This window comes from Hyla sarda, chromosome 1 (assembly GCF_029499605.1).
Source record: "Hyla sarda isolate aHylSar1 chromosome 1, aHylSar1.hap1, whole genome shotgun sequence".
NCBI lineage: Eukaryota > Metazoa > Chordata > Amphibia > Anura > Hylidae > Hyla > Hyla sarda.
This window is the reverse complement of record NC_079189.1, coordinates 373,580,980-373,593,607: the sequence shown is the minus strand read 5'-3', so window position 1 is coordinate 373,593,607 and position 12,628 is coordinate 373,580,980. Positions and strand designations below refer to the sequence as shown.

Sequence of the window (12,628 nt, the reverse complement as noted above, 5' to 3'; positions counted from 1 at the left end):
CCTGCGATCACTTCAAAGCAGCTTAAGGACTCAGGGCGTACAGGTACTTTTTTTTTTTTCATTTATGTCAGAACTGCTGTAACTATCAGTCACCCCTGCACAAATCACCAATTTAGGCCTCAAATGTACATGGTGTACTCTCACTCCTGAGCCCTGTTGTGCACCCGCAGAGCACTTTACATCCACATATGGGGTATTTCCGTACTCAGGAGAAATTGCGTTACAAATTTTGTGGGTCTTTTTTCTCCTTTTACCTCTTGTGAAAATTTAAAAGTGTGGGGCAACACCAGCATGTCAGTCTAAAAAAAATTTTTTTTTTTTACACCATGTTGGTGTGGACCCCAACTTTACCTTTTCATAAGGGGAAAAAGGAGATAAAGACCCCCAAGATTTGTTGGGCAATTTCTCCCGGAAATACCCTATATGTGGCCCTAAACTGTTGCCTTGAAATATGACAGGGCTCCAAAGTGAGAGAGCACCATGCGCATTTGAGGCCTAAATTAGGGATCTGGATAGGGATGGACCTGGATGCAAGCATTAGACTTGCCTTCTCCGCCAAAATACCCTACTGCAGTGTTTCCCAAACCGGGTGCCTCCAGCTGTTGCAAAACTCCCAGCATGCCTTGACAGTCAGTGGCTGTCCGGCAATACTGGGAGTTGTTGTTTTGGAAACAGTGCCATACGAGATATACATATTTTTATTGGGGGGGAATAACTGTGTAAGGGTGTGTATATGTAGTGTTTTACTTTTTATTTTGTGTTAGTGTAGTGTAGTGTTTTTAGGGTACATTTCACATGGGCAGGGGTTTACAGCGAGTTTGAGCTGAAACTTGCAGCGGGAAACTCACTGTAAACCCCCACTCGTGTGAATGTACCCTGTACATTCACATGGGGGAGGGGGGTGCAAATCTCCAGCTGTTGCAAAACTACAACTCAATAAAGAAAATACTGCTCAAATTATAAGGGCCCAACAATTGACCCACCGCTCCCAGTCAAACTTATCAGATAGTAGGAAAACTCTTGGTAAACAACCAAAGAATATGGGGAGTGACTATATTAAAATATAACTTTTACCAAGTCATCTAAAATAATATCAGTGCTGCATCCAGTGTGGATGACTAAGTGCAATTACATAGAAGTAATGATCTCAATACTCATTATGGGTTCATGGATCGGATATGACCAAAAAAAAAAGAGTCTAGAGATATTAAAATTGTATTAAATACTATCACACTAAATGTGATTTTGCTCATAAGGTTTCTCGACGCGTTTTTGCCGAAGTGCCTCGGCGTCCTCAGGGGAAACCCTTAGAGAGTGTTTGTATATAAAGTATTACATAAATCATCACATAAATAATAAAATTGCCAAACAAAACCCTAACAGCCTGATACAGGTCCGATGCTTATAATTTCAAGCAAGCTTAGAACCAAATTGCTGTAGAGGTAGCCGCAGGATATCAGGTACCTAGAAAAAAAGAGAGGGCACAATATAGAATAGAGTGGGGGACATCCATATTCACTTTTACACAATTCCCCCTCGGCCTCTGCTCACATACAGGCAATGCTGCCTAGGTATACCTGAAAAAAAGCACAAAAGGAAGAAAAAAAAACTATTCACTCACTGTCATGTGAAGAGAACCAAGGAGACAGTATCTGCTCCATATAGTGGTTACTCACAGTTACGAAGTTCGGGCTTCAGATAATGTGATGATGTTTAAACCTGCTTGAGCAGGGAGCCGCGATCCCTGGCTTCACTGCACACACCACATGTGAACGTCATCTGACGTTATATCCGGTCGCCCAGACACATGCATCAGAAAGCTGCGCCCTATGGCTCTGATAGGCGCGGCTTGGATTATCCATGCGCATGCGCAAAATAACGGCGATCCCGGTCGCTTACATGGCTAAGTGTTTACATAGGCTCAGTTCAATTCAGTCTTGTCAATAGACGCGATGATTGCAGTAGTAAAGATATGTATCCATATCTCATGAGAAAAGAAGGTACCGTATTTATCGGCGTATAACACGCACTTTTTAGGCTAAATTTTTTTGCCTAAAGTCTACCTGCGTGTTATACGCCGATAAGCCGCTGCAGTTCAATGATTTAAAGCGGGCACTTTAAATCAATAAACTGCAGCGGCTTTGCAGGTGCAGAGACCGCCAGCGCTGCCGGCTTCTCTGCCCCTGCCTGTCCTGGGGTCTAGAGCCCTGCTGCCTGCCCTTCTCTCCCCCTGGCTATCGGCGCCACTGCCAGTTCTCTCCCCCGGACTATCGCTGCCCCGTTGCCTCCCCCATCCCCGATTGCATAATTACCTGTTGCCGGGGTCGGGTCCTCGCTGCTTCAGGCCTCCGGTGTGCGTCCCCTGCGTCATTGCTATGCGCTGCACGGCTCGGTGCAATGACGTCACTCGTCATTGTGCCGCGCCGTGCATAGCAACGACGCATGGGACGCACACCGGAGGGCTGAAGCAGCGCGGACCCGACCCCGGCAACAGGTAATTATACAACCGGGGATGGGGGAGGCAACGGGGCAGCGGCGCCGGCAATGGGTGCCGCAGCCCCTTCTCTCCCCCTGGCTATCGGTGCCGCTGCCCCATTGCCGGCGCCGTTTCTCTCCCCCTGTCTATCGGCGCTGGCAATTGGGCGCCGGCACCGATAGTCAGGGGGAGAGAACGGGCAGCGGTGCCGATAGCCAGAGGGAGAGAAGCGGCGGCAGCAGGGCTCTAGACCCCAGGAAAGGCAGGGGTAGAGAAGCGGGCAGCGACGGCCTCTCTCCACCTGCCTTTCCTGGGGGTGTATCGGGGTATATGCATGCACACACACGCACCCTCATTTTACCAAGGATATTTGAGCAAAAAACATTTTTTACCCAAATATCCTTGATAAAATGAGGGTGCGTGTTATACCCCGATAAATACGGTAAGTATAAGAGGTCATGTAAGGAGGAGCGTATAACCATATTACCTGTGTATGTAAGAAGTTTTTTATATTGCTCAGGCAGAAACAGCAGATATGGACTCTCTCCAACATTGGACCATTACTTGAATCATTTAATAATGTATAGATGTATAGGGCCTCCTACCCCGAGGAGACCATGTCTTTGAGTACACCTAGCCTTGCTATATTTCTATTGCTAGATACACACATGAGACGCCCACGATTCCTTAGGCTTCCACCACTACCATCAGCGGCATTAGTGCCCAATTCATACGTGGGCACATTGGTGGTTTCCATGTTTTGGTGGGCCTCTCTTGTGCAATGAATAATCTATACTCCGTGAGGGAGATGTATCAAACCTTGTCCAGAGGAAAAGTAGCAACCAATCAGATCACTTCTTTCACTTTTGAAAAAGCCTCTGAAAAATGAAAGAAGCGATCTGATTGGTTGCTATGGGCAACTCGGCAACTTTTCCTCTGGACAGGTTTTGATAAATCTGCCCCAGTGACACTATAGCTTCTAAAAACCTATACTTAGGTGCCCAATATGTCTCAAACAATTCATCTATACATCATTAAATGATTCATTTACTACTGCGATCGTCACGTCTATTGACAAGACTGAATTGAACTGAGCCTATGTAAACACTTAGCCGTGTAACCGACCGGGATCACCTTTATTTTGCGCATGCGCATGGATAATCCAAGCAGCGCCTATCAGAGGCATAAGACGGGGCGCGGCTTTCTGACGCATGTGACCGGGCGACCGGATATAACTTCAGACGCCGTTCAAATGTGGTGTGTGCAGTGAAGCCAGGGATCGAGGCTCCCTGCTCAAGCAGGTTTACACATCACCACATTATCTGAAGCCCGGACTTCGTAACCGTGAATAACCACTATATGGAGCAGATACTGTTTCCTTGGTTCTCTTTACAGGACAGTGAGTGAATAGTTTTTTTTTCCTTTTGTGCTTTTTTTCAGGTATACCTAGGCAGCATTGCCTGTATGTGAGTAGAGTCCGAGGGGGAATTGTTTAAAAGTGAATATGGATGTCCCCCACTCTATACTATATTGTGCCCTTTCTCTGTTTTTACTAGGTACCAGATGTCCTGCGGCTACCTCTACAGGAATTTGGTTCTAAGCTTGCTTGATATTATAAGCATCGGACATTTATTAGGCTGTTAGGGTTTTGTTTGGCAACTTTATTATTTATGTGATGATTCAGGGATGTGGAAATCCTATCGCCCGACGTCCGGGACAAGTAGTTTTGGGCGCCGGGCAGGTGAATTTGTCATAGATTTAGCCCTGTATCGGGCTAGCAGGGACAGACCGACTTCCCCCTTTTTTTTCTTTAATGTCGGTGTGAGGCGCAGGAGCGGATGGAAGTCTGTACCTCACACCGGCACTCAGAGTGTATGGAGGGGGCGGCGGCCTCCAGCTGACTGCAGAGTCCCCTTATCTCCCCTCCCGGATGATGGACGCAGCTCAGAAGACACAGCAGGGTGAGAGAAAGGACGAGCACAGCTCCGTGCAAAGCTCCATCCCCAGCACACAGCTCTACCCCTCCCCCTGATCTGTCTCCACAGGACCTAATCCACCACGGGGAGGTTGCTAGTTTGCACGGGGAAAACACAGAGCAGGGGGGGGTGAGGGGGGAGGACGGAAATCTCACCTCACACCGGCGGTGACTACAGCTCTGATGTCCACTCATGGCGGCTCAGGTGAGGAGGCCGAGAATACAGGCGGCGGCAGGAAGGGTGGTTGTATATGTATGGTGTGAGTGTATGTGTGATGTGTGTATGTAATGTGTGATGTGGGGGCAGCGGCAGGTGTATGTATGATGTGTGCATATGTATGGTGTATATCAGTGTTTCCCAACCAGGGTGCCTCCAGCTGTTGCAAAACTACAACTCCCAGCATGCCCTGGGCATGCTGGGAGTTGTAGTTTTGCAACAGCTGGAGGCACCCTGGTTGGGAAACACTGGTGGATATGTATATTGTGAGTGAATGTGTGTATGATGTCTGTCTATGTCTGATGTGTATGTAATGTATGATGTGTGTATGATGTCTAAGTGTGATGTGTATGTAATGTATGATGTCTAAGTGTGATGTGTGTGTGTGTGTATATGTGATGTATGATGTGGGGTGGGCAGCGGCGGGTGTATGTATGATGTGTGTATATGTATGGTGTATATGTATGGTGTGAGTGTATGTGTGTATGTAATGTATGATGTGGGGGGGCAGTGGCGGGGGTGTGTGTATGTATGATATGGGGGCAGTGGCTGGTGCATGCATGAATGTTTTGTATAGGAGTGGACTGTCACGTCGGGCATTAGGGCAGTTGTGCCATCTAATTTTATTTATTTTTAGTGGCACCCGCACTGAATTGCACCCCCAGAATCCCATCCCCTTCATACTCACCCGCCAACCAAGAGCCCCACGGATGCACACAAACACGCCCGAACCAAAACTACAACTCCCAGCATGTTGGACCATAACCTAAACTGTAGAACTATAAAGTGTAACATGCTGAGAGTTGTAGTTTTGGTTTGGGTCAGCTGCAGAGCCATAGGCTGCATCAGGGCATGCTGGGTGTTGTAGTTACTAACTGAAATTCCCAGTATTCCTTGACACATCCTATGGCTCTGCAGCCAACACAAACCAAAACTACAACTCCCAGCATGTTACACAATAACCTTAACTGTACTACTATACAGTGCAACATGCTGCAACACCCACACAACTATAGGCTGTATCAGGGCATGTTGGGAGTTGTAGTTATCTAGTAACTAAATGCAACTTCCAGCATTTTCTGACACAAAATGCAGCACATAAACTGGAGAAGCAGAACCCCCCCCCCCCCCAGTAACACATAAGTCCCTATGAAGACTGAAAAATAGTGATTAAAATATTTTAAAAAGTGCGTATGTATGTGAATAAGCCCCTTTCCTAATAAAAGTTTCCAACTTTCTTTACATAAAAATAATGTACAAAAATAAACATAAGTGGTATCGCTGCATGTGGAAATGTCCAGGCTATTAAAATATAATGTAAATTAAACCGTACAGTGAACGGTGTAAATGTAAAAAATAGTCCAGAATTGCTCATTTTTGGTCACTTCATATGAGAAATTTTTTATGGTGATCAAAAAGTTACATCTAGACTTTTCTGGGCTCGCCTCGGGTATAAGAGGATCTACAGCTCTCCGGCCGCTAATAGCCTGGCATACTGCTGTCAGCAGTGTCTAAAGGAATCTTATATCCATCCCTGGTGGTCTAGTGGGGGGGGATAAGACTATTTTGGTTGAAATTATTTCATCTACCAGGACAAGTGGATTTTCTTGAGGGACAAGTAGATTGTGTTCCGCTTTAGTCCCTTGGACAAGTATTTTTTTTTTTTTTAATTTCCACACCCCTGTGATTTATGTAATACTTTATATACAAACACTCTATAATGGTTTCCCCTGAGGACGCCGAGGCACTTTGGCAGAAACGTGTCGAGAAACCTTTTTTCTAGAGAAACCTTATGAGCAAGATCACATTTAGTGTGATAGTATTTAATAAGATTTTAATATCTCTAGACTTTTTTTGGGCATATCCGATCCATGAACCCAAAATGAGTATTGAGATCATTAAAACTACAACTCCCAGCATGCACTGAGACCATGCATGCTGGGAGTTGTAGTTATGCAACAGATGGAGGCACACTACTACATCTCCCAGCATGCCCTTTGGCTGTCCACGCATTCTAAGAGTTGTACTTATGCAACAGATGGAGGCATAAGGGACCCCCGCCTGCCCCGATCGCCGCCCAGCAGGGTAGTGATTGGTAGATCGTTCCGACCAATCATGTGATCGTGAGGTGGCCCCTGTGCCACCTCACTCCTGCTGGGGAATGGTGATTGGGGTTGTCTCGGACCGCCCCAATCAAACTTTTTTTCTTGGTGACCGGAGACCCGATTGACCCGGAATCTCCACAAATCGCCAGTCTGAATTGACTCCGGTCTCAGGTCCCCAAGGGATTTGCACGGGATGCCTGCTAAACGATTTCAGCATGCATCCCGTTCCGTGCGGTGAATGGAGACGCTCAGTGTGTACCCGTATTGGTCCTTAAAGGAGATCTGTAGTGCTCTGAACATTATCCCCTATCCGAAGGATCTCCTGTACGGGGCCGCAGCAATGTACAGGAAAGGAGGCGTTCTGACCCCGCATGACGAGGCAGCCGGCACGCCCCTCCATGAATCCAATAGAGATACATGGAGGGGCATGCCGGCTGCCGCGTCCTGCGGGAACGGAACACCCCCTTTCCTGTACATTGCCGTGGCCCTGTACAGGAGATCGCGGGGGGCCCCAGCGCTCGGACCCCCCACGATTTAAAACTTATGTCCTATCTTTCGGATAGGGGATAAAGTTCAGAGCACTACAGATCTCCTTTAAGTCCAAGGACGCGAGGGCGTACCTGTACGCCCTTAGTCCTGGACGGGTTAAGGTCCATTTACACGCGCTGATTATTAGCCGATTGAGCATTCATAGGAATGCTTTCTCCAGTAAGAACTAATAACTAGCCCATGTAAAACAGAGAAATTTTCTGACAAATGAGAAAACGTTTGTTCAATGGCTCATTTGATCTTTTATGCAGGCCTAAAAAGTCATTGCACCCTGGCTATGGGATGTGCGACCAACAATTCTAAAACTTAAACATAAAAACCATCTTATAAGTTAAACAGCTTTATGGATTTATTTGTTATTTGGCTGTTACCACTTGACATTTCACGCTGATGGCAAAGGCTCAGCTTAACTCCTTAAGGACTTTTACGTTTTAGTTTTTTCCTCCTCGCCTTCAAAAAATCATAACTCTTTTATATTTTCATCCACAGACTAGTATGAGGGCTTGTTTTTTTGTGCGACCAGTTGTTCGTTGTAATGCCCTCACTCACTTTACAATAAAATGTATGGCACCCCAAAAAAATACTATTTGTGTGGGGAAATTAAAAAGAAAACCGCAATTTTGCCAATGTTGGAAGGTTTAATTTTCACGCCGTACAATTTACTTTATTCTTTGGGTCAATACGATTAAAATGATACCCATGATAACATACATTTCTATTACTGTTGCGCTTAAAAAAAAAAATTGCAAACTTTTTAACAAAATTAGTACGTTTAAAAGCCCTATAATTGAAGACCTATAACTTTTTCATTTTTCTGTATAAGCGGCCGTATGAGGGCTAATTTTTTGCGCCGTGATCTGTACTTTTTATTGATACCATATTTGCTTATATAAAACTTTTAATCCATTTTTAATTAATTTTTTGGGGAATAAAATGTTATAAAAAGCAGCTATTTTGGACATTTTTTTTTTTACGTTCACGCCGTTCACCGTACGGTATCGTTAACATTTTATTTTAATAGTTCAGTTATTTACGCACGCGGTGATACCAAATATGTATATAAAATATTTTTTAAACATTTTTGGGGGGTGAAATAGGGAAAATGAGACAATTTACGTTTTATTGGGGAGGTTTTTTTTCACATTTTTACTTTTATTTTTACACTTTAATAGTCCCCATAGGGGACTATTTATAGCAATCATTCGATTGCTAATACTGTTCAGTGCTATGTATAGGACATAGCACTGATCAGTGTTATCAGTCATCTTCTGCTCTGGTCTGCGGGAAGGCAGATCAGAGCAGAAGACGCCGGGAAGGCAGCGGAGCTGCCATGCTGGATGATGGGATCACCGCGGCAGCGCTGCGGGCGATCCGATCATTCATTTTAGTGACCGCGATGCTGCAGATGCCGTGATCTGTATTGATAACGGCATCTTAGGGTTTTAATGGTGGACATCCGCGGGATCGCGGATGTCCGCCATTACCGGCGGGTCCCTGGCTGCGATCAGCAGCCGGGACCTGCCGCGCATGACCAGGGCATATCTCCGATGCTCGCGGTTATGCTTAGGACGTAAATGTACATCCTGGTGCGTTAAGTACCAGCTCACCAGGACATACATTTATGTCCTGCGTCCTTAAGGGGTTAAAGGTCTGCACCACACAGGTACGGTGTTTTGCAGGAACCAATAGCCTGCTGAACCATACATATAAAGCATTGAAAGGGGTTACACAATTATTATTTTAGACTGGACATCCCTTTAAAACACTGGTCTATAGTCAGAATTTAGTTTGTAAAGCGAGCAGTTCCTAAAAACCCTATAAATAGCCAAACCTTAAATGAGAGCCATGAGTAGCTAACAAAAGGTATTTATTGCATGCATTAAAGGGGTACACTGCCCCTAGACTCTGCCCCTATTCGAGGTGGCGGGGCCATGACGCCCCTGTATCGCCTGTCATCAGGCACAGAGTGAAGTTCGCTTCATGCAGCAGATGACACAGAGTGCTGCAGGAGAGATCGGGGGGACCCCCGCGATCAGACATCTTATCCCCTATCCTTTGGATAGGGGATAAGATGTCTAGGGGCGGAGTACCCCTTTAATTTAAGGGTAAACCATTTGAACATTTTCATATGATGTTGTTCTTCATTTTCTCATACCTTTCAACCACAGGTCCTCTCCAAGTACATCTGCTATTGCCTTTGCTCCTTTATCTCCAATAAGTGTATTACAATTCAAGGAGATTCGTCTCAATCCAGCCATGCAGTCAAGATCAGGTCGCCTATATCTTAAGCTTTCTGCCCAAGCCTCACTGTGCCTTCTTGTTGCCTGATGCTAAAAGAAAAAAAAAAAAAAAAGACAAATGCATACATCCCTTTAATAAAAATAAATAAAAAATACAAAATAAATACTGAAATTAATTTTTTTTAACCCCTTAAGGACCAAGCCCATTTTGACCTTAAGGAACAGGCCTATTTTCGTTTTTTCCTTCTAAAAATCATAACGCTTTAAATTTTGCCCCTATAGACCCAAGTAAGGGCTTGTTTTTTGCGCCACCAATTATACTTTGTAATGACATCAATCATTTGATAAGAAAATCTACAGAAAAACCAAAAAATATATATTTGTGCAGTAAAATAAAAAATAACGCCATTTTGTAACTTTTGTGGGCTTCCATTTCTACACAGTGCAATTTTCATCAAAAATGACACCTATATATATGTTTAAAATTGTCATCTTCTGACCCCTATTACTTTTTTATTTTTCCGCATACAGGGCTATATGAGCTCAATAACTAAACCCCAATGGCCACCATTGCCTCTTGAGAAAGCCGCGGAGGCGGCGAAACATGTAGAGGCGGCAATTGTGTGTATTTTTTAAGCGACACCAGAGTGATCCTTAAAATAGGCAGCCACTGCAGGGCTACCTAGTACTTGAGAGGACATTGATCCTGTTAAACGCACTCACTGCTATATTTGGATCACCTGGTTGTCAGTTTTAATCCTTTTGTTGTTGGGAATTATCTTTTAACATTAATTAAAGTTAATTTTTAAGGGGTAAGCAATAGGGGTTTATACCCCGGGCTTCAGCCTTGGGGTTTAGTTATTGAGTTTATATACGGCCCCTTACTACCCTAGGGAAGTTTGTTTAGTACAGGGCTATATGAGGGCTCATTTTTTGGTCTGTAGTTTTTATTAGTACCATTTTTGTTTTGCTGGGACTTTTTGATCGCTTTTTATTTTTTATGGTATATGAAGTGACCAAAAATGCACAATTTTATTTTATTTTTTACTGTATGGCATCAGTGGTTCAGCTAACCTTGTATTTTAATAGTTCGGACATTTACGCACGCGGTGGTACCACCTATGATTATTTTTATTACATTATTTTATTTAAAAAATGGGAAAAGGGAGGTGATTTAAACTTTTAATAGTTAAGGGGTTAATTCACTTTTATAAATTTATTTTTTGTTTTTGTTTAACATTTTTACACTTTTCTTAGCTCCCACAGGGGGCTACAACATGCAATCTTTTGATTGCTTACACTGATCAATGCTATGCCACAGCATAACATTGATCAGTGTTCTTGGCACTCTGCTGCTCTAGCCTGCTGAACAGGCTTCGAGCAGCAGATCACCAAACGGGCGACGAGGAGGCAAGTGAGGACCCTCCCCTCGTCCAGTAAGCTGATCGGGACATCGTGATTTTGTCGAGATAGTCCCAATCAGCTCCATCAAGCTGCCGAGATAGTTTTAGCTTCATTTTAGATGCTGTGATCCACTTTGTTCGTGGTGTCTAACGGGTTAATGCCGGGCACCAGCCAGATCGGCGTAGCAATCGGGACCCACCGGGTTTAACCCGTTCTCCCCTAGTGAGAACAGTTTAAACCCCATGAACAGGACCAGGGCGTACATGTACGCCTTGGTCCTTAAGTACCAGGGCTCGGGGGCGTACCTGTAAACCCTTTGTCCTGGTCGGGTTAAAGAATGTTTCTCAGGAGACAGAACCTGAGCCTCATGGAAAGGAATGCCTAGCTACAATTATGCAGAAACAGGCAAGTGAATGTGCTCAGTTGTTACCATATCTATGTTAAGAATGTCCTTATAGCAAGTCACACAATACAGGAAGTTGTACATTTTGTTAAGTTAAGGAAATCTAATTTTCCAAAACACAGTTGCATTTTCTCTGACATTTGTTGCAGCTCAGAATTTTGGCTGATTCTCAGCAACAAACCATTACTTTCACAGCAAGTATTTTTACAAATAAAGCCATAAGTGACCAACTTTCAGACAGTGCTACAAAAAAGTCAGGCTATGCTAATAAATAAGTTCAAGATGCAGTTAAGGCAAACAGTGGTCCAGATTTAAAGGGACACTGACAGCATATTCACCCCCCACTAAACCCAATATACTGGGTTATAGTGACTGTGAACAGCATTAAAAAGAGGGGTCAATTACTGTAATTGGTGATGTCTAGCGAGGCATCAATGCCCGCGCTCTGCTCACGTGCCACCAGGCTCTCATGAGAGTGAAGAAATTTGAATATTCATCCCAGGGGTGGGACGGGCGCTGAATAGTGAGGAGGCGGGGGAGCTTGGCGAGTCAGCTCCCTGTCTCCATTGAGCACAGCAGCGCAATAGCATTAGATGAGGAAAGGACCTAACTCTGCAACTCCTTCACCAATTTAAGCAAGTAATTACTCTTTTTAATACTGTTCACCCACACTATAATCCAGTATATCGGGTTTAGCATGGGTGAACCGGTCTTTCAGTACCAAATCTCATTTCCTATATGGCACTAGTATAATTAAAACAGTGCTCTGATTGGTTGCTCTAAATAAATTAAGACATTTTCTGTCTCAGATTGATAAATCTGGACTATTGTATTATAGGGGTTAACCAGCACTTAACTACTTATCCCATATCCTGGTAAGTGTCTCATCACAGGGGGTCAGACCTCTGGGTCACCCGTGATCTCCAAAATGGGGCCCTGGCTCTCCTTGCTGTATGGAGATTTAGATGGCACATACTCCATGCATTGTTTATGGGAGCGCCATTTACCACTGATTGAAGAGAGGAGAGGCCGAACCCCATTCTGGTGATTGTGAGGAACCCCCAGCTGTCAGTCCAAGCACGATCTGACACTTTTTCTTGTGGAGAGGGGATGAGATGTTAAGTACAGCATAACCCATTTGAGTGCAGTGTATGACAGAGATTCAAAGAACACCAAAGACAGAATCTGACCTAAAGTGTGAGAAAAAATATTGTGTGAATAATGTGGGTACAAGGCTATAATCTATCTGTACCACCTTT

General features: G+C 44.4%; 1 protein-coding gene across 1 annotated transcript in view; it reads right to left on the bottom strand.

Annotated features, from left to right (window-relative positions):
• Positions 1 to 12,628, bottom strand: part of CEP78 (centrosomal protein 78) — a 103,203-nt gene that overhangs the window by 56,257 nt on the left and 34,318 nt on the right. Inside the window, exon 6 of the mRNA XM_056523610.1 lies at positions 9,478 to 9,652. Within this exon, the coding sequence (XP_056379585.1) occupies positions 9,478 to 9,652 (175 nt within the window). The remainder of the gene's footprint in view (positions 1 to 9,477; positions 9,653 to 12,628) is intronic.